A 27,150-nucleotide genomic window follows, 5' to 3' on the forward strand; every position below is an offset into this window, starting at 1 on the left:
CCAGATGGAATGCAACACACAGAAATGGTAGCCAACTCCTATCAACATTTCTTTGCATTAGGTGAAATAATTATATAGAGATTTTATCAGTAAATTAACGTATATTTCATGAAAACTCTATCATTTGACTGGCAAAGATAAGGATACAATAGGAAGTTAATATACCAGACTTGAATTTAGAAATTGGGCCACAATAGTAAATGGAGACTTCTTAATTATACGTTATTTTGCTTTTACCTGCACATGCACACACACACGAGACAGATGTCCACAAAGTCATATTCATGCTCAATCGCATGATCATTTAAGTTGAGAAAAAAAACAAATACTTTTGAAAATCATTTTAGCTGATTTCTTAGGTTAATACGGATCAAATGGGATCATGAGAGATACCGAAAGAATCAGTTTCGTATTCCTGGAATTGGCACTGACTGGGTATATTGATGAAAGTTGATGGGTGATTTCAGGGCTAGTAGAATTATAAGGAAAATACAGATCATTGCCCGGCTATCTTCCCAACCATAATAAAGCTTTCTGATTAAAAAATATATGTGGGGGAAATACTTATACCTCTTTCGCTGGCATCATCTACCAAGATGACCTCGGAGAGCAGGGAGCGTGGGGAACGGTTTATAACACTGTGAACAGTTCTAAGGAGAGTGCTCCACGCTTCATTGTGAAACACAATGACTACGCTTGTGTTTGGAAGTTCATCAGGGTAGACCTTTGTCTTGCATCTGCAAAAGAAAGAAGAGGGACATGCTTATAAATTCATTCTTCATTCTGATCACTCTAATAAAAAATACCCATGATAACACAACTTTAGACTCAGCTGCCCCTTACTAAGGAAACATTTTATGATTATCGAAGATAATTTTCCTTTTTATAAATGTTGTGAGTAATTACTTGGCATTTTGAAAATTAAATATGCATAATTGCTAATATTTTATTTTAATTCCTGTAGTGAACAAAGCAGCATGATTTTCACAAATCTAAGAAAGCTAAAATAACATTCTGAGACTATCAATAGAAGACCAGAATACAACAGGGACATATGAATTCATTTAGTGGATATAATTTTATTCCTTGTTTAGAAAAAGAAAATTATTGTATAACTCAAAAAATCATAAGGACATGAAAAGACATGTTCACAGCATTTTGAAGCATGTAAAACTGAGATTATTTTTGTATTCTAAAATCTAGTCATGTGTGTTTTCCATTCTGTTTGAGAATGCTATAAACCATGTGTACTTTGAAGGAAAACTTTAGGGGCTGGGATTTACTCTGCAGATTCTCAGTATGATATAATCAAAACTGGAGATCAGGAAAGGGAATAGGCTACCAGCACTTCCCAAACTTTGATGTGCACAGGAATCGCCTAGAGATTTGTTAAAATGCAGATTCTGATTCAGTCAGTCTAGGGTACAGCCTGAGATTCTGCATTTTTAAAAATAGTTTCCAGGTGATATAGATGCTACCAGTCACACAGAGTGCACCATAATTCTTTTTTTTTTTTTTTTTAAGACTTTATTTATTTTAGAGAGAGAGAGAAAGAGAGAGAGCACAGCAGGGGGTAGGGGCAGAGGGAGAGGGAGAAGCAGACTCCCCGCTAAGCAGGGAGTCTGATGTGGGGCTCAATCCCAGGACCCTGGGATCATGACCTGAGCCAAAGGCAGACGCTTAACCGACTGAGCCACCCAGGTGCCCCCAGAGCACACCATAATTCTCATCACTTTTAGAACTTGCTGTTTTGAGAAAAAACTTTTAATTTTGCTTATAAATCCAAAGAAGCCCAGATTTTACTTTTTGAGAAATCAGTCTAAAAAGGTACATTTGGATAAATAATATGTGTAGTGCTCTAGGGGATCATCCCAAGTTTAACATGTAGATGGTCCTCACCCCCATCAACTTGTCAACATTCAGACGTTTAACTCATGTAATTACAAAATTTTAGAAAAAAAAAAAATGTGACTGGGTATCCGGAACAGGAATAGAAGTTTATTCACCTTAGGTTATAGTATCATGGAAAATATTCTAAAGAGCTAGAGAATTAAAATCATCCCATAAAATAAAATGAACTAGATACTTCCTGCCACTCATGAATGATCTCATACATGACACAAAATAAGCATTGTTAAAATTAGTCTTCTTCATAGGTGAGTGAAAAAAATTCAATAAAAATGTGAGACATAAGGGCATATAATTAAACAAATACTGATTGTATGCCTATTGAGATGTTAATCATCTTTTAAAACAGTCTAAATGTCATCTACTCAGCGAAGTCTTCTGTACTGTAGCCAGATAAGAAGGGACTATACCTGAAATAGGACATTTTTTTCTGCATGTATTTATTTGAAAAGCATTCATTAATCATCCACCCTATAGAATATAGTGTATATACAGGAAAATCAAAATGTAGTGGGAAAAAGTACTTTGATTCATAGTCATATTTTCCCGTTCTGGTGGCAAGATTCAAATGTTTTCCATACGCCTCAGCAGCATGGGCGTCCTGGCAGCTTATCAGTAAATGAACTCAGAAAGCCATCTTGGTAAATCAGAAAATGTTCTCACCATGATTTTCCTCAAACCTCCATTCTTCTGCCTCAACAAAATAGCATGCTGAGCAAAAACTATGGTAAAAACCATCATGATCATCATCGATAAAGAAATAAAACTGGAAAATCAGGCTGAAAGCAGTCCAACAGTCAACAGTGACTGGTTTAAGCCAAGGACAGCAGTCTATAAAGGCTCCCCAGTATTACTGGAAAAAAGTGATTTCTTCTAAGTTAAATTTTTGTATGTTATATATGCATGTACCTTGTATGTTTCATATTCTAAATGCCAACAAAGAAAAAATGAATGAGATATTTAGATAAACCTTTTAAAATACCAAACTAAAAGCAGATACTCAAATCCAGCTTCTTAAACTATTTCTATCCTGCTTTGTTTTTGTGGTTAAAAAAAATCTACTCCCAAGTGTTAATTTTATATTCAATGTATGTGACAAAGTTACAATGAACTAATTTACTATTAATGCAACTATTATGTTTAGAGAAAATTTCCATTATGTCATTATTTAATGTAGCATACAAATAAAGTGTGGATAATCTTTTTATTAATTCTTTCTCTTCTTCCTATGTAAACAATTATTTAGCAAAGAAAACTGTGTGTGATAATAAAATAATTTCTAGAATAATTCTTAAGCTATACAAATTAATTATTTTCAATGTCAGTTTGTCCTATTATCTCAAGTTCATAGAGGCTTATGAACAGCAGTTATTTCCATGGTTTCTAATGGGGTTGTGATACACTGTACTTTTACCATTTTCTGTATTTCATCACATCTGTTGTTTCACCTATAGTAAGGTATACCGTCATTTTATGTATTGCTAGGAAAGAAAAAAAATGTTGTCAAATAAACCATAGCATATGCTTTCTTATCACTAGAATCTATTTAATACCTAGATAGAGCTTACAGAACAAGCCTTTAAATTTACTTGGGCGTAGATTTCTATCAATATTGTCATGCTTGCTTATGAATCAGTCACATCAGCTTTTTGTTGCTTTGAAGTTTCTTTCATCTTTTCTAAGGGGCTTTCTCCAGCTTTAGGTTGCATTGCTTAACATATGAGAGAAAGCACGTATCTCAGTAACAAAATATAAAACAGCTTCATCTTCTTGTGGGTATTTTCCTTGGTACTATAAAGTTATGCTTTTCAAATTTTAAGGTGCAAAGAAATTATATGGGCATCTTGATAAAATGCAGATTCTGATTCACTAGATTTGGGGTGGGCCCAGGATACTGCATTTTTTTTAAAGGGGGGCAGAAAAAGAGAGAGAATCTTAAGCAGGCTCCACGCCTGACGTGGAGCTCGACGTGGGGCTCGACCTCACAACCCTGAGATCATGACCTGAGCTGAAATCAAGAGTCAGATGCTTAAACAACTGAGCCACCCAGGCAAGGTGCCCCAAGGTTCTGCATTTCTAATGAGATCTCTGTGATATTGTCGCTTGGTTGACATGATAAGAAAAAAGGCTATATAAATCAGTCAGCTGTTGATTTAACAAGAAAATATAGAATTGTGGTCATTGCTCCAACAATAAATATTTGCTTTGTCTTAAGAAATTTAACACTTGTCACTGTTTCCTTGCCTTTCTTTTCACACAGTAACTTTTTGTTCCAATACTGAATCAGACTGAAACTTTTCTGAAGGAATATTGAATGACAATTAAACTCTGCACCTGTAATATAAATGGTGTAATTAATAACTTAGATGAAGCATGGCTATGTGAACAGTCATGACCACATTCATACAAGCTTAAGAAATCTTGCTTACATAACAACTGACAGCTGGTTGACAATGATTATAACTAACCATTGACCCTCATCCTGATTTCAGACACAGAAAACTAAAAGGGGTGCATCTTACAACAGGTGAATAGAATAATTTTTTGTTTAGCCAAGAAAAAGTATTGATAGGGTTACTTAGTTTTAGTTGCCTTTTTTTAAAGACCTTTAGGTATCTAAGCTGTCAGAGTTTCAATTCACTGCTTTTTCAAGAAATAATTAAAAACAAAACAAAAACAGGGGACCTATATGATGGAGGGGAGGGGGTAAGAACTTAAATGGATTGGACCTCTCTAATAACCTCATCTCCTGACCCATGGCAAACAACTTCTCTGTGATACTGCAAGAATTATTTCACCACTGTCCACCTCAGCTTTTACATCTTTTACATAATAAGGTTAAAATAGGTAATCTGAAATGTGTAGTGGACATTGCTTGGGCTACACTGCAGAATAAAGCTCAGAATCTCCAAATGGTGGACTTGGAAACAGCTTTCAAAGTTAATTCAAATCTTCATTTTACAGAATGCAAGTCTCAAGTCACAGAACTGGTTCAGTATTCTGCATAATAAAGTAATAAATAATAATGATATATTTTATTCTTTAATAATACTACTAACAGTAATGATTTATGCCCCATATTATATGCTACATCAAATGTTTTAAATGATATTACTGGTGTCTGGAATACTAGAAAAAAACATTTGAACTTAAAAAATATGCCTTAATCTTATACTCAAACATGTATCTTTAAAATAGAGAAATAGCTATTCCCCTAGAATCATTTGATTAAAACGAAGCACAGACAACAGCTTTCATTGAAATTATGTACATATAGACCAAATATTCTTTTAGCAATCTGTCCTGTGAAGATATTAGTTTTCTTTTATGTAATAATCTAAATGGGATTGGCAAAAGTTGACATTCTTGTGGGAACACAATGTATATGTAATTAACTTTGAGAGTAAAAGTGGCAGACTGCAATAGCAATTTTCATCAATTTGAAAGGAATATTTGATGCCCACTACTCAAATTAAGTTCCTGAAATTTGGTATTCTAGTGAAATCATAAGCTTTATCATAGCAGCATTTCATATTTACACTATATTATGACATGCTAAATCTGTAATACTTGAAAGGAAGTGAAAGTTTATTTCTTTTTAATTCTGTAATAATATATCTGTGGCTTTTAAACTCGGCTGCACATTGGAATAATCCCATGAGCTGGAAAAAATACTGATGTGTGGGTTTCAACCACAGAGATTCTGATTCAGGTGTCTAGGGTGTGGCCAGGCACAATGGGATTTCAAAAAATCTCCTTTGGGGATCTGAATGTGCAGCCAAAGCTGAAAAAGTTTGTCTAAAGTTATTTAACAAAAACACTGATTTTAAATATGCGGGTGTGTGTGTATACACATATCAACGTAGATATGTATATTTGTATATATGTATATAAAACCTTTTTGCTTACATCGACATCTTAAAGTAAGATGCTTAAGGTTAATACATCTCTTTTTTGCAGTTATATCAGATGAAGTTAATAAAGCACTTTTTCCTGTAATTGTAAGCACTGGAGTCAGAAAGTCTTCTCCACTTCATTTACAATCTTTTCTGTCATCTGAATGCACACTAATGTTGGTCCAGTCTTCTGTGTATCAGCTGTTGATTTATAAATATATGAGAAATAAATCAGCTGCTCTTATTTAGAGAGAATATGGGGGTAGAATCACATTTCCAATGTCTGGAACATGGAAATACAGTGAGATAGCATACCTATTTACCATCTTTTCCTTTGGCTATGCACACATTATAGGAACATAGACTGCTACAATTTGATTTTATCCTTTTCAAAACCATATTGATGTTTTCAGATAAGTTACTGAACACAATATGCCACATCAAAGAAAGAAAAATTGACTATAAGATGAGAATGTGAAATCACAAAGGATCTGTAATTACACAGTGGTTTAGTTAGACACAATCATTTAGGACTACAAAGGCTGTCAACATTGTAGTTTGCATGACTTGTTGAATTGCTGCTCAGTGAGTCAGTGGTTACCTTTTACTGCCTCAATCAAGAAGATTAATAACAGTAATTAAAAATAAAGACTTACAATACAAGTCCTCTATATACTTCTTATTTTTAACAGCTATGGGAATTGCCTTGAACCTTGCAGAATTATGTGTGGTTTCTTTGTTTCCCAATCATTAAAATTCATATTCACAGAGGGAAATTTCATCTTTTGCCAATGCATCCATGCAAAGAAAACTTGGGCAACAGCAAAGTGATTCTTTCACAATAACTGAACAGCTTGGGGCCTCAAGTAAAATGAAGCACTTAATTTTGCATGGGTTACTATATGTTGATTTATATTAACATTGTGTTCAACCTTCCAAGAGTAAGTTACTTAAGTCATAATTATTGACTAATGTTTTCAAAATTCCTATGTCCCAAGCACCTTTATTTTAAAATCCAGTTGAACCTTGTACTCATTCTTGGCCTGTATGCTATCAGATCCACTCCTTGCACCTTCTGCTCTCTTTTAAGTGTTGGGATGGGTGGAATGGGAGGGTTACTGGGCAAGAAGCATTTCCAAAAATCCCTTGCTCCTTGGCTTCTGTTTGAAATACATCATAAGGATCTCAGGTGGGAGAGTGCCATGCTGTAGGAAACAGGAACAGAAAGCCAAGGAATTTCTTTCTACATGCCCCACCAATCTCAGAGAAGACCACGCAGCCCCCTTCCTCAGCGTTGTACCTGATGTATGCCTCAATCTTTTTGACATACTATGCTTTTTCACAATATAGTTATCTAATTCAATATACTAGGGGATTCTTCAAAAGAAGAAGGAAGGTTAATATTATTTATCTCTGCCTTTCCAGAATTTAGTATTCTGCATGTCACAGAATACATTTAATAAAGGGTTGATGCATGAACATGCTCACAGTGAGGCAGGCTATTGTATGAATTATCAGATCGACTTCTTGATCATAGCTCTGCATTGTTATAGTCTGAACTAGAGGTACAGAAAACAGTTTTTCTACTTTTTTTCTTTCTTCTTTTGTATCCTCAGTTGGTTTTCTTTTTCCAGCTTCTAGAGCCAGGGCAAATAAATGAGCTAAGGGTGTAGGGAAGGGAAAGAGTATAAGAAAATTGGGCTGCAAGTCACTGTATTATAACACAGTCCCTGTAACATAGGTAACATCATTCCTATTTGGCATATTAGAGCAAGCTCTGTCCCTGGAAACCTATGTTTGCCCCCGCTTCTGCCATATAGGATCTGTGCACAAACTCCTTAAATTTTGGTTTTGTCATCAACTAAATAGAACGAAGACTGCTACCATTTCTATATTGCAGTACTTTTACAGGAAACAAATGAAATTATAAAGGGATTAGGTGAATGCAATTTGTTATTATGCTATTTTTATGTTATGAAGCACTGTATAGAATATTACAGATAAAGACTCTATACTTATTTGGGTCAGCTTTGCTGCTGCTAAGACTCTGACCATTGCCTTGTTCTAATAACTTGCCTTTTGTCCTTAGTTCTTGTGGCCAAGCTGCTACTTTATTCCTTACTTCTGGTGCAGTTTCAATAACAGATCTAGTGTCTAGACTGTTGTGCCTTGAGAACTGCTTTACTCGTTTGTCTAGTGTAGTGGCGTACAATACAGGTCCTGCCTCTTTCTCTTTTAGTCCTTCTAAATCATTTATTGCCCGAATCTTAAATTTTTCTGGCTGCCTGTGGCTGCCTGCTAGTAAATCTTCCTGCTTACTTACCTTAATCTCTGCTTATTATTTTCTGCGGGAAATCTCAGAGCGCCATGTTCTGCCTGCCTGCTGAGATCTCTGCTTCTTGCCTGCTCTTGAATATCCATGAGCTCACTATCTAGCAACTTGTGCTCCCTCCTACTAACCCACTACTTGCTTTACCCTGTGGATTAGTCCGGTTATCAGATATTGCATCCCTCAGCCAGGGTGAGGCCATCTCCTCCAGCAGTCAAGTCCTGATTTAAGTAACATCAGAATAAGATAACCAGTACTAAGTGATGAACATTTCTTAAACTCTTAATTACACAGCAGATATTGTACTATATCCTGTATTCTCATTTGACCCTGAGAACTGAAACCTCCTACAACCAAATAGGTTAACTATCAGAACCATGACAAGGCTATAAACTCATCAATAGCTTTGCTGCATGCTTCAAGAACTTCCAGAAAATAAATTGATTCAAACAATAAATTGCTCAGACAATCCCCTTCTATGGAGAATAGGTTGCTCAGCTGTCTTCTCAGGATGATATATAACTTAACTAGACAAACTGTTTGCTTATCAATTGACTTCAAGACTCCTCATTATGTCCACCAATCCTAAACTATTACAACATGTACTTGACCAGTCTCAGAAAGATCCTGCATTGAAAAACCAGTCTTAAGCCACTTAAGTCCAGACCCCCAATCTCTATAAATATCCACCTTGGCCTCCTCCATGCAAGACTGCTAGGACTCTGTCAATGTGGTGGTTATTCTGGGGGCCTTTTATGGAGTCAGCAATTGATAATCATAATATTCCTTATGAACTAGTTATATTGTTACTCCCATTTGATGATGATAAGTCAAGAACCTAGTGTTCAGATCAGTTATGTACAATAGTCTACCCTTACCTGTGGAAGATACCTTCCATGACCCTTCCAGTCGATGCCTGAAGCCATGATAATACTACACCTTATATATGCTATGTTTTTCCTACACATGTATACCCATTATAAAGTTTAATTTATAAATTAGGCACAATAAGAAATTAACAAAAATAATAAAATTGAACAGATGTAACAATATACTGTAATAAAAGTTATGTGAATGTGGTCTCTTTCTCTCAAAATATCTTATTGTACTATATTTACCCTTCTTGTGATGATGTGAGATGATAAAATGCTTACATGATGAGATGAAGTGAGGGGAATGACACAGGTACCATGACCTAGTTTAGGCTACTATTGACCTTCTAATGATAGTCAGAGGGAGGATTATTTGCTTTGGTAATTTAAAGTCAACCTCAGGTGCACAATGCTAAACTACAAACTACTGCAACTTGCTTCTAAGTGTTGAAACTGGGTTTCAAACCCTGGAACTTTGAGGATTCTGTCTTTTATGATAGGATAAGGTCTTTTCCCCCTTAGGGAAAAAACTGCTTTTGTTAGGGAGAATTCTGAGGCAAAGCACCTGGGGAAGCAGGTATGAGCCTGAAGGTATGTACTCCCAGGAAACAAAGGAAATCATTAACTACTTCAACCAACTAGATGAGAGAAGCCTTTGCTTCCCTCCAGGAGATTGGAGCTTGAGGTAGAAAACACAAAAGGAAGGAGTAAAAAGGAATTAGGGAAGGGAGATAGCAAGTAAAATGATGAGAAGCTAAAGAGTCCAGTGGATTTTCCTCAGTGATGTGATACCTGGAGGACAGTTTATTTATTTATATATTTTTAAAAGATTTATTTTTTTATTTTAGAGAGAGAGAGAGGGAGAAGGGCAAATGGGGGCGGGGGGAGAGAGAGAATCTCAAGTAGACTCCACGCTCAGGGGGCTTGATCCCAGGACCCCTTGCTGAAACCAAGAGCAGGACACTCAACCCCCTGAGCCACCCAGGCACCCCTGGAAGACATTTTAAAGATGAATTATGTCTAAAGTTCATATCTGACTACAATGTTGTAATGCAATCCAGCCTCCTCTCCTATTGTCCATTACATTCACCCGACTAATAAATGCACTGAATTAGAGGTTCTGTGAGTATATCTCTATTTGGAGAAAGAAGCCCTGTTTAGTTTGTGCTGTGAGGAATAGAGAGGAGGCAGTCACAAAAACAATCACAAAATGGTTAAGTCCACCAAGGAACTGAATAAATATTGGGAAGGGCTCTGGACTTCCACAGATTATTTTTCTGGGGGTTAAGCTGACCTGATCTTGACTTTAACAGATTAGGTACACTCAGTTGACATCTGGCTTATATTAAGAACAAAACCAAAAAACTTTATAGATCTAATTTCTACCAAATAAATGGCAGTCATACACTCCTGTTGGAGTTACTTCTATGATGCTAATAGTCTTTTTTTTTAGTACATAAATATTATATTCTTTCTGTTTTGAAGAATTCTCCTGAATTTTGGTAATAAACTATAATTCAACTCTGTAGCTAAAAGTAAAAAGAATATATTTGAGTAAGTGCTGTGTGTAGCTTTTCTGGTTTGGGAACATGAATTTATGAGGTTGTTCCCTCTCAATATAACTCTTTCATGCTATTGAAAGTATTTTAACAATGAAAACAATTCAATGTTATTGAATATGATAAATAAAATTAAACTGACTTGACAACAAAATTACTTACTATTGCCATTCATAGGTTTAAGTTCTTACATTTGTTAATGAAAATAACACTAATGTTTATATCAGTGGGCTTGGATTTGACTGAACCAAGCTTTGCTTGGGCCATCATTTATGTCAAGTCAACTGCCCACACTGAACTCACATTTTTCACTTCTCTGAGATAACGAAACCACCATCCACCCAGGTTCAAAGCCAGAAACTCTGATATTGACACGACAGTGATGGTGACATCACGAGTCACCAAATCCTGATGATTCCTCCCTCAGTATCTTTATTATGCTTCCCTGCTATTGTGCCCTTTCCATAGACCATCACCTCTCCTTTCGGTTAATGCATGGGGTCAATATGGGGCATTTATGGAACATTCTTGATCCCCAAAGTAGATCTTTCTCAATGCAGACCAAAATGCAGAGCCAAAAAGTTACTCTTTTCTTCAAATGTTTTTGGTAGCTCTTCATTGCCTAATGCTAAAATCTAAAGGCTCTCCGGATCTGGCTCAGCCCACTTATGTTACTTTCTCCTTTCACTATGGTATTTAACTCTTAGCAATATTGAACATCTCAAAGTTCCTTCAGGAAACAAATCTTTCTCGTTTTTATCTCTCTCTATCTCTAGAATTCCTTGCATTCAGAACACTTTCTTCACTGAAGAAATCACATATTGTTCAAGGTATGGCTCAAGTCATGCTTCATGTTTTCTCCAGAGATATTCAATTGTTCACTGTCCTAAAATGCCAGTATATTTTATATATTTATTCTCCATTCCTTCTCATATACATAAGTTATTATATAATTCAACACATTGAGGATATGGAGTCCTTCTGAATGTGTGGAAAATTCCCTCTCACGCTGTAGCTACTGTTTTCAAGTAAAGACCTGTAAGGGTCCCTGAAAGGATCCCTGTCATCTTAGTATTCTTCTAAAGAGACTTTCTAGCTATTTGAATTATTTGAATATAAAAAAGTATTTACTCATCAAATACTTGAGAATTTATATATACTAAACAATATATTGGTTGTAAATCATGCATTCTTGAGGAAAGATGGAATTATAGAGAATGAAAGAAATTTTCCGTTGATCAAGCAAAGCTCTATATCCAGAGTGAATTGTGACAGTTGATGTTTCAGAGTAAAAGTCTGTGTCAAGAACAGCCAGGTGTTGGCAAGGGATGAAAGCATCACCATGGGGTGCCTAGCAACAAGCAAATGAAGATATACCAACAGAGAAATTGGTGATATTCGTAGGACTTAGTATCAGATAACAGGGACCAAATCTAGAGATGAATTCAGATATAGAACACTGCAGTCCCTGAAAGTTCAGAGAAAGTAAAGAATTCACTCATAAAGAAACTGGGGTTCTGCTTTTATTGGATTAAGGATATTGATATACAAGTACAAAAAACACACTCAGTTCATGGAGCAGGGTATAACATGGGAACTAGATTTTAGGATCAAAATGGTAACTGAAAGAGATACATAGGATCAGGAAGGATGTAAAATGGACATGTTGAACCAGAATCAGGGCCACAACCAGCCTATCCTAACCATTGTGTAATTAGGAAAATATGCTCCTTCTGAACAGTGAAGTCCTGCTGCCAAAGACTTAAAAGCAAATTAGGCCTCTGTGCCCAGAAAAAGGCACTCCTTCTTCCAGCCCCTTGCCAAGGTACACAGCATCATAAACAGAGTGTATTATCCACTAACTCTTTTAGCTGGATGTCTTTGTACAGTGCACACACTGGACAATTCTGTAAGGATGCCCTAAGCCTTGAAATCCTTTAATTATCCTGACTATGAAGACAATTAGTTCTGTTTCCAGAGGCACAGTTGCATCTTTGGATTAAGAATTCGGGATAGAATGAATAGTGGGGAAAAATTGGGGAGGTAAGTGTATTTTATTTGAATGGGGTCAATGTGAAGCATCTATATGTATGGAGTCAAGTATATGGGCTTTGTGATAATGTTTTTGCTTTGGCTCACATAATGGGGAAAAATTAGGGAGGTAAGTATATTTTATTTGAATGGGGTCAATATGAAGCATCTATATGTATGGAGTCAAGTATGTGGGCTTTGTGATAATTTTTTTGCTTTGGCTCACATAATGTTTTCATTTATTTCTAGGTTTGTTTACTATAAAGGACTATATATCTAAATATTCATCTACACCTGTATCTATAAATATATATGTATACAAATCAACATACTTAATAATATTCAAAGAAATTGACTATCATGGATTTCTAACACTAAAGAAATGCTGCAGGGAACTATACTTTGGTTCCCTAGCATAGAATTTAAATACCCTATGTTATATATTCATAAAACTATTTTAAATCCATGAAAAGAACAAAATTAAGATCAAAGTCCCATGTGTGAAATAAATGAAGAAATTAAAGCGTAGAAACCAAATTCCATTATCTACTAAAATGAAATTGTAAAAATACCAAATAATAATTGCAAGGTTTAATTTCTGCTAAATTAAGTATCAATTAGAAGACTGTATGCATCATGAATTTCTCTTCTTGTATATTTCTCCACACCTGGATTTAAATAAGAAATAAATTTTTTTCTTCACATTATTTTTCATGAGTACAGCCATCGTTATTAAAGGCAACATCAGGAACATCATTTTTGGGGAAGGGAGATTTGTCTGATGTTTCCAGATCATTAGATTCAGGTTCAGGTAACCATTCTGGATAATGTTGCATCATTCTTAGTGTATCATTGCATGAGGCACATGATGATATGTGCCATTACTAATGTTAAGAATGATCACTTGAGTAGGGTGGTATCTGCCAGGTTTTTCTAATGTATAGTATTTTTCTCATTAAAATAAATGACTTGTGAGAAGATAACTTGAGACTTTGTATATTTTTCTGGTTTTTATCGATATTTCACCTGTTAGTTACACTATCCATTGATGATTATTGTCTTTAATATATATCTTGTGCATGCATTTCTTCATACATTTGAAAGTGTATTCTCGTGGTAAATTTCTAAAAGTAGAATTGCTGATTCAAAGGTAAATGCATACACAATTTTAATAGATATTAACAAATCTCTCGCTGTAAAGTTATACCAATTTGTTTTCCCTTCATCAATGTTTGATAATTTTTGTTTTCCCATAGATTTGCAAACAGAATTTATTATCAAACTTTTAAATTTTCATCAGTCTGAAAGGTGAGTAAAGATAACTCAAAGTAGTTTTAACTTGCATTTTTCCAACTGGGGATGAAGTCAAATACCTTTCAATATGTTTCGTAGTCAACTTTGTATCTGTGTGTGTGTGGTGTGTGTTTGTGTGTGTGTGAGTGTGTGTGTATGTAAATATCTGTTCTAACTCTTTGTCCATTTTTGAATTGAAGGTTTGTTTTTTTTTGGTTGTTTTGCTTTGTGTCCCTCAATTTTTCAGACCTTCACATATTAATGATATTAACCTTTTATCACTATTTTCTATTATCTGATATTTGTCTTTTCATTTTCCTTATATTTTGCCATGTAAATTTTATTATATGTATTCAAATGTTTCAATATTTTCTTTTATTGTATGTGCATTATAATTACAGTTAGAGAGTATTCCCTTCACCCAGGTTATATAGAAATTGTTTTGTTTTGTTTTGATTTTAATTTAGATCGCTGATTAATATGGTACTTATTCTTTTGTATGGTTTGCAGCATGGATCTAATTATTTCTTTTTCCAAATGACTAACCAGTTGTTTCAGCCTCACTTATTAGCACTAGGACAGTGATTTCAGATGTCACTTTTATCATATATTAAACTTCAATTTATTCTTGTATTTATCTGTGTATTTCTATTTCATTCCACTTGTCTGTGTGCCCATACCCCACTACCACACCACTCTACTTTTTTTTAAAAGACTTATTTATTTATTTGAGAGAGAGAGAGGGAGGGAGGTTGAGTGGGGGGAGGGGCAGAGGGAGAGAATCTTCAAGCAGACTCCCCACTGAGCATGGAGCCCAGGGCAGGGCTTGATCTCAAGACCCATTAGATCATGACCTGAGCTGAAACCAAGAGTCAGATTCTTAACTGACTGAGCCATCCAGGTGCCCCCATACTGTTTTACTTATAGAGCTTTATACTATGTTTTAATATCTGGTAAGACTAGTTCTCTTTTGTAGCTTTTTTCCTTTGCTTATCTAGTTATTCTGGCATGTTTATTCCCCATGTGAGGCCCGTTATCCATCTTATTTTAATGCATTTCAAAGTATCAACTCACTCTCCCTCCCTAAATTTTGCAGCATGCTTATTAACTAGAGTTTGGATTTTAATCAGTTTTTTCTTTTAATGTAAAATTTAAGTACAATGAAATGCACAAATGTTAAGTGTAAATTTTCCAAACTTTGATAAATGCATGCACTTGAATACCCTAACCTCCTATCAAATTATGAAACATTATTATAACTGCAGAAAAATTTCTTCATAAACAAATTTTTACCCTCCAAATCAGCCACTTGTCTACCTTTTTATAACCATATAATTACTTTGCCATGGTATTGTATAGTAAATGCTCTCCATATATTTCATTCTTTCCTTTCTCTCTCCACACACACACACACACACACAATAAACAACACAAACTCTTCTTTTTACCTAAAAAAAGTCTGAAGAACAACCTTATTACCAAGCATTTTCTGAACTATAATGAATAACTGAAGTCAAAGCAATCTTCGTTTATCAACTCCTCCCTTCCCATCATTTACACCTCATAAATGCCCTGAGCCTCAATTGTTATTGCTAAATGTAACATAAAACACCATGCTTCAGTGATTGCAAGCAATATCGAAATGTCAAATATATCTATTCTTAATTTCAATGTAATGTTAGTTAAGAGCAGCCATTACTACTGAAGAATGAAAATCCTGGGTGATAAATACTTTTACCTATAATAAGATAATTCCCAAATGATTTATTAAAAATGAAGTAATGATTTCTAGCAAAGTATACCAGCTATTCATCTACAATTACATAGTGAAGTGAAACAGTGAATATAATCACTGCCAAATAGATTTGGTATCCATCCAGCAGTTGTTGCATGTTGCTGATATCTCTTCTACTGAGCTATCTTAAAAAATGTTGTGTATTTACCTAATTTCATTATTAAAAAATTCCAGATCTGTATTTAATTAAAAAAGTATTTGAAAAAAATTGTATATCAGTATAATAGTTTTCTCTTTTAAATATTTAAGATTTAAGACTACCTGATTAAATACCTAAAGGTGGATAGTTTTATATGCTAGAGAAATTCTAGATATTATCTTCAAATAAATTACCTAAGAGCTACAACTTTTGATTTAAAAAAATAGAAATCAACTACTTAAACCAAGGATTTCTCCTTTGCAAATATAATGTCTGGACTAGACCAAAAAAAAAGGAAAAACCCTCTTAATATGGACTTATGATTCATTTAATCCACATGCTATTCTCCTTTGTCTTTAAATCCTGTTAGGATAAAGTGTAAACAAAAAAATAAAAAAACAAAAACTGTTTGCCTCTCTTCTGCTCACATAGCTCCATAGCTCCTACCATTTCAATGATGCACCCTTGCTAATCCAACTCATTCCATGTACTCACACTTGCAGAACAAGTCCCTGCTTCAAGAGACAATATATGTGCATCAACCCTTTTTCCTAATTTCTCTTCCTGAGAGATAACTATGTTGGGTAGATTTAGCTTCTATTTCCTCATTGCAACCTCAATTTCATTAGTTTCTAGATGGTTTAGACTCCTGGTACCAGCACTGGAATTTACTCCCTGGGACAGTTAACCCAATTTCCTTTCTGGAGAATTGTACACAGAGAGACATCCAGCACCATGATGTAGGGAGAGAGGAGGAAGCTGGCAAAAGAGGAGGGAGAAGTGACAGATACAATGTCTGGGACACAGTAAGGAACCTAAACCCTTAAGAGACCATGAGTCTCACCATCTTGAGCAATGTTATGTGTATATTTCCTATTTTCCTGGTTTTACATTTTATTTAGTACCCACAGAATCACAGATGAGGAAAGTGCCCTACAGACCATCTAATACCTTTAATTTTATGGATGGGGAAACTGCATCACAGACGAAGAAAAAAACTGGCAAAGGCTCACAAATACGTGGTGGCTGTGATGTCACCAGAATCTAGATTTTTGAACTCCCTGAACAGTGTGACCTTGCCTCTTCAGTGTGTTCAGGGGCTACTGGGGGAACTTTCCCCATAAAACAAAAGACTTTACATAGTTCACCTTTTATGAAGCATATAACAACAGATTAAAAAACAAAAGAAACAGGCCAGGTCAAAGTTCATTCAGTGGTTTACTGAAAATCATTTTAGGGATCAATATAATATAAGGGACTTCCCTTTTTTTGTACAGTCTATCCTTATCTGGTTTTCTTATTCTTAAGCCTTCTTTATCTTTCATGAGGTTGGCTGTTTAACATATACACTTTTTTTTTAAAGATTTTATTTATTTATTTGAGAGAGAGAATGAAAGAGAGAGCACGAGAGGGGGGAGGGTCAGAGGGAGAAGCAGACTCCCTGCTGAGCAGGGAGCCCGATGCAGGACTCAATCCTGGGACTCCAGGATCATGACCTGAGCCGAAGGCAGTCGCTTAACCAACTGAGCCACCCAGGCGCCCCGTAACATATACATTTTCATTGAAACAACATAGTACTGATGAGGAAAAGCAGTGAAATGTTTCAAAAGTCTTTCTCATTGATTAATAATTTATGCAAATCATTACAGAATTTATTATAGCATTCTAGGAATTTAAATTTTATCTAGATTAAATATTTGATTTTATTAAGATGTGCTATATAGGATTTATAGACAAAATACCCAATACTTTCTTCTCTAGGGGGAGTGGGATCAACCTGTAAAATGTGCAAAGAGAGCAGGTAGGAATAGAATACAGGCATGTAGAGAACAGACGGTGAAGGGAAAAGACAAAAATGGCAGATGTCCCTGAAATGCTAGGAAAAGGCAATCATGCATACATTTAAAATTCTTCCCAATACAGCAAACAAAGCTTGAATTGAGACAGTTATGGAGGAACTACTAACTATTATAAAGAAATGCTGTAGTGATTCCATCTCTTGGAGGACTACGTAGTTTGGTCTCTTGGGAAAGAGGCTAGGCCACGCACTTTGTGCTTTACTTCAAATACTAATAAAAAGTAAAACAACTGACTTTCTACAATAAGAGAAAGAAGAGATGTTTTCAGCTAGGGCAAGAACAAACTTCATTTTAATGTCAGTCTTTGTGTTCTAAAAGAAAATATTTTCACATCATAAGAAAAGTTTCAAGAGTAGTGAGTGAATAGAGTTACTGTCTGCAATCTAATTCCTTTTTCCACATGCTGCAGGAAGGAATGAGTTATCACTGGAATTCGTTACTAAAAGCCTCAAATAATGTTTCCTTTCATTCTCCAAGGAGAAATTACTGCAGTTGTGACTGTCAAATTATTATATACTGAAGGTCACTCCTCTCTCAGATGTCAAATGGTGCATATGGATACCAATTTTAAGGAACCAAATCAACCTCAAGCCAAAAGTCAAAGGAAATACCTACCTCCCCAACAAAACAGTTCAATTAGGTGAAGTACAAGTCAAGGAGTTTTTCTCATAAGAATCCTAATTACAAGAGATACTGGCTTTAAACACTTGATGAGGATGATTCACTCTTGATTACTGATGTTACAACTTGCTTTATTAGTGTCATGAACACCAGAATAGTAGAATTCATAATAAGATATTCAAGTGTAGAACTTTGTATGAGATCAAAATTTTAAGAACTTCTATCACAAGGTCATAATGTAAAATATTCAAGTTAAAATAACATTTGACTCTTCAGAGATATACATGAGTATATTTATGCATACATACATGTATGCACATTTACACATATATTTTTAAGATTTGAAGTGAAAAAATGGATTTTTTTTAAAGATTTTATTTTATTTATTTATTTGAGAGAGACAGAGAGAGCACAAGACAGGGTATGGTCAGCGGGAGAAGCAGACTCCCTGCCAAGCAGGGAGCCAGATGCAGGACTCGATCCCGGGAATCTAGGATCATGACCTGAGCCGAAGGCAGTCGCTTAACCAACTGAGCCACCCAGGCGCCCGAAGAAATGGATTTAAAAAGAAATTAATTTAAGATCATGTAATGCAGAAGAAACTGAGTTTAAAATTGCTAAGAGAATGTAAAAACTGGAAATTGGGTGATTTCTTTCTTTGGTACCTCATCGAATAACTAGTTTATCTTCAGTTTTTTGACCTTCAAGACTTTTACTAATTATAAGATTTGTTTTCAGTTTCTTCATTCTACTTTGTAGTCTCTATCACTTCAAGTTTTCCTGTGTATTATACATTCAAACTTTCCACTTATGACTCATGGATAAAATTTACACTTGGAACATATGGGAACATCCACCCATGGGGGGAACTGTTGAATCAACATGATTCCGGTATTTAATGAAATAGATAGAAGCACATGTACCATAAAACCAAAGAAGATCAAGCATCAGAGCCCAGAGCACAGCCCATTCAGCACACTCAAACTAATTTTATGATCACAAATGTTATTACTATTATTATTATTATTATTATTATCATAGAGGGGGAGGGGCAGAGGGAGAGAGAGAATCTTAAGCAGGCTCCATGCCCAGTGCAGAGCCTGATGTGGGGCTCAATCTCACAATCCTGAGATCACAACCTGAGGTGAAATCAAGAGTCAGACGCTTAAGACTAAGCCACCCAGGTGCCCCCACAAATGTGATTATTTTTCTCAAAGAAGACCCCAAATGAGCTTAGGTTCCAAGCCCTACAAACACAGATCTGCCCTAGAAGTTGAGTATGATGTGTATGAGATATTTCCTCATTCCTCACTTATCAGAAATTAGTTTGCTGCTTGCTGAGGACCATCTTGTCTCAGTGCATTAGGCATCTAGAGGCCATATGTGACCCACAGACTGAAGGCTTCATTAAACCACAAACTCTGCTAAAAACTGTCACTTCCCAGGTGGAGAGTGGCATTCTTCTACCTCCGCAGGAAACAAGGCCTGACCATGGCACATTCAGGGCCAGCGACCACAAAACTATGTTGGCACTTTGATAGCTCTAGTTACCAAAAAACACCTAAGGCCAAGGCCATCTGAAAATAGCTCAGCTGAAAGTAGGATTGGGCTGGCGAGGTGTGGCTTCATCATAAGCATAAGCTGAAGTGGCTTATTTATAAGAGACTTTTGAAATGATCAGATTTGAGTCATGCTAGTGGTGTGTAATATGCCATTAATGTAGACACCCAACTGGTATTCTTAAAAAAATATGGATAGCAAAATTTATATTTAGATTTAGGTTTGGAAAGTGGTAATATTGGAAAGATAGAGACAGGTAATGAAATTAGGAGGCAGGCTTTGGCACCAGAATGCCTAGACTCAAACCCTGACTTCATCATTTACTTTGGATGGGACCTTGGGAAAATGACTTAATCAACTTTCACCTTAATGTCCTCATCTTTAAAATGAAATTAGTTACAACCTCTATCTTATTAGGATGTTGGATCAAATAAGTTGATACATTAAAAAGCACTTGGCACAGTGCCTATATCATAGTGAGCATTCAATAAATGTTGGCTACCATTTATTAGTTACTAGTTATCACATTATTAAAGTAGGCTAGGAAACAGATAAGAATTAAAGATATACTTAAGAGATATTTGCATCTTTCTGGTTGATTATGATGTGTGGGGAAAGATATGGAGAAGTCTGAGATCACTCCAGATTCACAAAAAAGAGACTAATAGTGATAAGCAACGCTCTAAAAGGAACTGGTGTGGGAGATGCAAAGGGAGAGATAATGCATCTTTTTAGGTTATATGTTGACTTTGATAGATGCAAGAATATATGGAAAGCAAAGGATAAAATGTTTGACTTTGAAGCCCTGGGGTTAATCAAAGGTTCAGACAGGTAATGAGAAATCATCAGTGGAGGATTGTTCACAAAATTAATAATAATGAGTGAAAAAATATGTGTCAAGAATGGATACTAATATTCAAGATGTGAGAGGCAAAAGAACTCATGGAGGAACCTTGGAAAGAACTCTGAGAGTATTTGAATAAGATTCAAGATAAAGTGATTTCATGGAAGGCATAGCCAATAGTGCATAGTAAGAGAAAGACAAAAATCTCTTGGATTCCCCAACAAGGAGTCCATCCTCTGTAACTCTACTGAAAGGAATTCCAATAGACAGTCTTGGGGGACAAACAGATTACACTAGCTGGAGTAATGAATTGAAGGTAAGTAAGTAGAGACAGTCAATTGGAAAATTACTTTCTCTAGAATTTTGGCTGTTAAGAAAAAGTGAGAAATAGTGCAACAACTGGAGGATCTGGGGTCAAAGGAAGGCATATTTCTTGTATGTATGTTTGTTTATCTGGTTGTTCATATGATAGATGTGATATGAGAGTGTTCATAGGCTGAGGAAAGAGTCAGTAGAGAGGGAAGGTATGAAGACTGAGGAAGACATGTGGTTACTGCCATATTTCTGTCTATGGCTGATAGTAGAATATGTAGAGAATCACCTTTCATAGAGTTTTATTAAAATGAATAAATACAATCCTGGTTGAATGCCATGTCCCACGTTACTACCAAAACTATGCTAATGAAAGTCAGATCATTCTTTGTTTGGGTTCACTGATCTATGTATCTGACCTTTTATTGACTAGCTCTTTTGCCAATTTTTTATTATTTTTATTTCCTGGAATGTAGTATCTGATGCGTATCTGATGTGATATCCTGGCGTCCTGGAAACTGAAATGTCCCCCTGGCACCATACCATGTCCGGGTTGGATGCTTCCTGCTTCAGTAGATATTCCTGGTCTTTCCTTGCAATATATAACACCTAGACTCCTACTGCTCAGCTAGGATCTTATTCTGGATGATTTTGTATATTATTAATGAATTCTAGAGGTGATTAAGTATACACAAATTCTGTTCACAGAGACTCTTTTGAAAATAAGTTTTAAAATGTTTTCCTGAGAAGGGCTTTTTTTTTTTACTCTCTACGTTAAATACTTCTATGCAGTTTTAATTTATTGTTATTGTTTTGTTTTGGTTTTTGTTTTTAGCCATTGGCATTCCATTTCTCTTTGAATCTTGAAAAATGAAAATTATTTTAATCTTAACATTGCATAATTCTCATACTACTGGAATGTTGATTCTTCAGCCAGGGCTTTTGGGTTTTGTTTTGTTTTGTTTTTTTTGATAGATTTTTCTAAAGCTTTGTATACATAAGGGAATCATCAGAGTCAGCATGGTCTATAAAATTCATGAGACTAACAACTGCCAGAACATGTGTATGGTATCACTTGATGTCACTGAAATCAAGAGGTATATAAATTAGAATAGAACATCTGATAAATAAAATTAAAATATAAATGTAAAAATGTTGATAACCTTTCTTCTCACTAATTTACACAATTATATCTTCCCTTCAAACACACTGAGTTGGTTTCCAAATGTACAGCCAGATGTAATTCCCTCCAGAAATGATACTTTGCTCAGTTTTATATTTCCAAATAAGAAGTTACATGTGAGTTATGTACTAAATAGTGAGAATTTCATCACTGGAAATTGAAGTTTAAATTTTATTTATTACGTTCTTCAGAGACAGTGTTTATAAGAGGTAAAGCAAATAAGTTCTTTTTGTTTGTTTGTTTTTACCCTCTAATAATATAAAATATAAAAGCATTTTAGGAAGACAGAAGAAACTTGAATAACTTAATTAAAAAAAAGAAATATAAAGTGTTTAATATAGCTGCTATCTATAAAGAATTTTAAGAAAGGGGAACAAATTATTTTTGTATTTTCTTCTTAATATGTACATGCAAAAACATTGATAAAAATCTATAAAAAGTGGTTATCCTACGGGGCGCCTGGGTGGCTCAGTCGTTAAGCGTCTGCCTTCGGCTCAGGTCATGGTCCCAGGGTCCTGGGGTCCTGGGATCGAGCCCCACATCAGGCTCCCTGCTATGTGGGGAGCCTGCTTCTCCCTCTCCCACTCCCCCTGCTTGTGTTCCCTCTCTCACTGTGTAGCTCTCTGTCAAATAAATAAATAAAATCTTTAAAAAAAAAAAAAGTGGTTATCCTGGAAGTTCTATCTATACCAAATTGCAATGTATTAAAAACAAGCAAAAAAAGAAGCCCTATTGTAATATTTTGGATCATCCTTGTTTAACCTCATTTTAAAAATTAAAGGGCAATATTTGGAGCATTTTTAAACCAATCACACTTCAAATTCATAATATGTTATCATAATCAATAATAAGAAAAATAATTAACAAAAAACAATGCTTCATATAGGGGAAAAGACTCTACAAAAAATTACATCTTCACTAACTTATTTTTTCTTTTACTTTTAATATATTTTATTTAACCTAGTATGTCCAAAATATCGTTTCAACATATAATCAATATAAAAATTATTGAGGTTTTCTACATTCCTTTTTTTGTATTGTTTTCAAAATCAGTGTCTATTTTACATTTATAGAATGTCACAATTAGGATTAATTATATATTTCAAGGGCTTGATAGTCTCATATGAAAAGTGGCTCCTCTATTTCACGAATTTTACTGAATAAAAATACATGAATTTTACTGAATGAAAATACTCAAAAGCCAGTAAATTTTTATACCTAGAAAATGATGGCTATAGAACTATGTAAGGGAAATGACTCTCTAATGTTCCATTATACAATATAATTAGGTTTGTAGGCTGTAAGAACAAAGACCCTTCAGTCACACCTTCAGCTGACAGTTGATAATGATGACATACTCTAAATCTATTTTGAATATCAAACTGTAAAGGAAAAACACTCCCCCAGTGTGTCTTTAACAAGCAGACCAGAACACATCTAGTTAAAACTTGCCTCATTCTGGCCAAGGACCAAACACTGCCCACTGCAGGCAAGGAGAGCCTCTGCAGACACCTGGCCTGAAGGACAGAGCAGCCAAAACACAGCAGCAGAGTTCCGGCAGCACACATCGGGGACACTCCCTGAAGCACCAGGCCCTGGGCATTACGTGACCTCTCCTTCATAAAGCCATTCCTTTCAGGAGCAGGAAACATAACTGGTTTTTCTAACACAGAGAAGGAGGTAGAGACTTAAACAAAACACCAAGACAGAAGTATTCATCCCAAATGAAAAAATAAGATGAGGTCACGGCCAGAGATCTAAACGAAACAGATATAAGTAACATGCCTGATGGAAAATCTAAAGCAACAATCATAAGGATACTCACTGGGCTTGAGAAAAAACATCAGGGAGACCCTTACCACAGAGATAAAAGAGTTAAAGAAGAATCAATCAGAGATGAAGAATGCAGTAAATGAGATTGGAAACAGGCTTGATGCAGTAAACAGCAGGCTAGAAGAAAGAGAGGAATGAATTAGTGACAGCAGACAAAATAATGGAAAATAATGAAGCTGAACAAAAGAGAGAAAGAATAATCATGGAACACAAGAATAGACTTAGGGATCTTCTACTCTCAATACTCTACTTCACTTTTTAGTTCTGATCAACAAATGTGCGATAGTTTTTCACATATCAAGCAATTCTGGGACACAGCTGGGTGTCCTAAAATTTAACTCAGTTCTGACATTATCTACCTGGAGTTGGGATCAAACCTCACAGATTAAGGGCTCAGTTCCACAAGACTGCCTACCCCCCACCTCAGGTACTAATCACAAGTCTAGGTTGTTACCTGTGCTTCTGACTGATTCACTATAAATCAGAGGTTTCCACAACCCCCCTCCTCAGGTTTGATCAATTTGCCAGAGAAGCTCACAGAACTCAAGAAAACAGTTTATTTACTGGATTGCCCTTTTATAAAAGAATATAATTTAGGAACAGGCAGATGGAAGAGATGCATTGAGGGAGGCATAGGGGGAGGGGTATGGAGCTTCCATTCTCTCTCCAGGTATGCCATCCTTTCCACATCTCCATGTGATCACCAACAGAGAAGCTCTCTGAACCCTGTCCTTTTGGGTTTTTATAGAATCCTCATTACATAGGTATGGTTGATTAAGTCATTAACCATTGGTGATTGAACTCAATCTCCAGTCCCTCTTTTCTCCATGGAGATCAGGGGATGGGGCTGAAAGTTGCAACCCTCTCCTCTGTCTAGGTTCGATTTTCCTCTATGTTAACTTATCTCTCCACACATGGTTGGAGAATTAGCCACCAGAAATTTTTGGCTTGAATATTCTACCCAACCCAGCAATACTTCCAAAAAATTTGACATTTCTGCAAACAACCGAAATTAAAAGTTTAGTGAGTGTCTCATAGATCATCTTTAGTCATGTGCCATTCCTGAATCCAATACTGTGGCTAGGGTAACAGGCTGTGATGGGATGGCACACCCATCACAAGCCCATCCCTCAGGATAGGAAGCTGGCAGCGATTTCGCTCCAATCACATAGACTGATAGTAGGGAAAGGATGGTTCCCCTAATCATGAACTGGAATACTGTTTTTTAAATAAGATGGGACTGAGAATGAAAAATAAAAACAATAGCACCACAAGCAGGGTCCACATGTTGGATCACTAGGTAGAATGTTTCAGTACACCATGTAATAAATGATGAGGGTTTAAATTAAGGAGATGGGAGATTAGGGTTGGGATTCAAGACAAGCTTAGGACAAAAGCAAAGACTGACTTCATTTGATGAAGGATTGGTTATCGGTTATAGGAGAGAGGAAAAAGAAGGGAGATTTCCTAGTACCCCATCTTAGTGAACAGTTTGAATTGTAGAGCTAGTCAGAGAGAAAGGAACCTCTTGTGGATTCATAATTGGGATTGATAAATTTATGTAAGGATATCAGTGGGATATTTTGAGCTGGACCTCAAAAGAGATATCTGGACAAGTGAAAGTTAAAATTGTTTAACTGAATGAGAAAGTAAAGAAAAATTTGTGAAGTGAAAAGAGGGAAAAGACAGGAATGGAACAGAGGGGGAGAGGGAGGCACATGAGAATGACTATTACTCTAACTCTTCTCAAATAATTATGAACAAATTGAACATGTGAATAATTTTAGGTAAACATAAAATAAATGCTAACAAATATTTTTTGGTCTCATCTATCTTGTTATTTAAAGATGAGCCATCTTGTTATAAAAACATGATTTTCTGGGTGCCTGACTCTTGATTTTGGCTCAGGCCATGATCTCAGGGTCGTGGGATCCAGCCCCACATCAGGCCCCACGTTCAGCAGGGAGTCTGCTTGAGATGCTCTCTCATGCCCTCTCCCTTTGCCCCTCCCCCTCCCTCTCTCTCAAATAAATGAATAAATCTTAAGCAAATAAACAAGCAAACAAAAGGACTTCCAGGTTTAGTTCAGTTCCAGGACTTTCAGAAAAGGACTTCCCAGGTTTAGTTCAGTTACCATCTCCTCCTGGTATATCAACATCCAAATCCTCACCATCTGCCTTTTGCCTACTCCTCTTCCTTTCTCCCTATGAAGAACAATTATCTTCCTCTCCTCCTCATTCCCCATACCTGCCTAACTGTTCTTTTCTATTTTCTAGTCTGGTATCTACTATATGTATATTTTATTAATTTGAATCTGACTTCGTGAAGAGAGTTTTTGCATTTATATCCGCAAGCTGCTTTCTGCTAGTCTGTCTGCAACATTTACTTTCAAACTAAAAGTCACTTGGCAACTTCAGCCTCAATATAAAGAAAACTGATTGTTTCTGCATCTAAATCCACACTTCTTCACCTTTATAGCAACTATCACCATTCTTATTCTTTAAACCAATCTGAAAAACAATCTTCAATTACTGGCTCAGTCCTTTGATTTCAATATCCAAAATGAACATTAAACTTTCTGTATATTATAAGATTGCAGAATATTTGGATATTTATGCTGTTTTATTTCTACTATTGTGATTTTTAAAAAGTAGATACCAAAGTGGAAAAATTTTGGAAAGGAACATGCACAATTCTTAATAATCACTGTATTTTATTGAAGGAGTTATACTACCTACATCTGCAACCTCCTTGTATGTACTCCACTGGATTATTTCTCTAGGCATTTAAACTTGCTCTAGTAGGGATGCCTGGGTGGCTCAGTCGGTTAAGCATCTGCCTTCGGCTCAGGTCATGATCCCAGAGTCCTGCGATTGAGCCCCACATCGGGCTTCTTGCTCAGTGGGGAGCCTGCTTCTTCCTCTGCCTGCCACTCCCACTTCTTCTGTTCTCTCTCTCTGATAAATAAATAAAATCTTAAAAAAATAGGAAAACTCTTTTAAAAAAAAACTTGCTCTAGCAGTATCTATTGACTTTAAAAAAGAAGAAATGGGGGAGGAAGGGAATATATGTTTGAAATGTTTGCTTGATTGCCTATCTCCAAAATGGTAACTTCT

At 35.7% G+C, this 27,150-nt stretch overlaps 1 protein-coding gene across 4 annotated transcripts in view; it reads right to left on the reverse strand.

Moving 5' to 3' along the window:
- Window positions 1-27,150, reverse strand: part of GALNT13 (polypeptide N-acetylgalactosaminyltransferase 13) — a 781,779-nt gene that overhangs the window by 214,656 nt on the left and 539,973 nt on the right. For all 4 annotated transcript variants that reach the window (XM_032410271.1, XM_032410279.1, XM_032410287.1 and 1 more), the window contains one exon: window positions 571-737. In XM_032410271.1, coding sequence (XP_032266162.1) covers window positions 571-737 — 167 coding nt within the window. The remainder of the gene's footprint in view (window positions 1-570; window positions 738-27,150) is intronic.

This window comes from Phoca vitulina, unplaced genomic scaffold (assembly GCF_004348235.1).
Source record: "Phoca vitulina isolate PV1807 unplaced genomic scaffold, GSC_HSeal_1.0 scaffold1, whole genome shotgun sequence".
NCBI classification, from domain to species: Eukaryota; Metazoa; Chordata; class Mammalia; order Carnivora; family Phocidae; genus Phoca; species Phoca vitulina.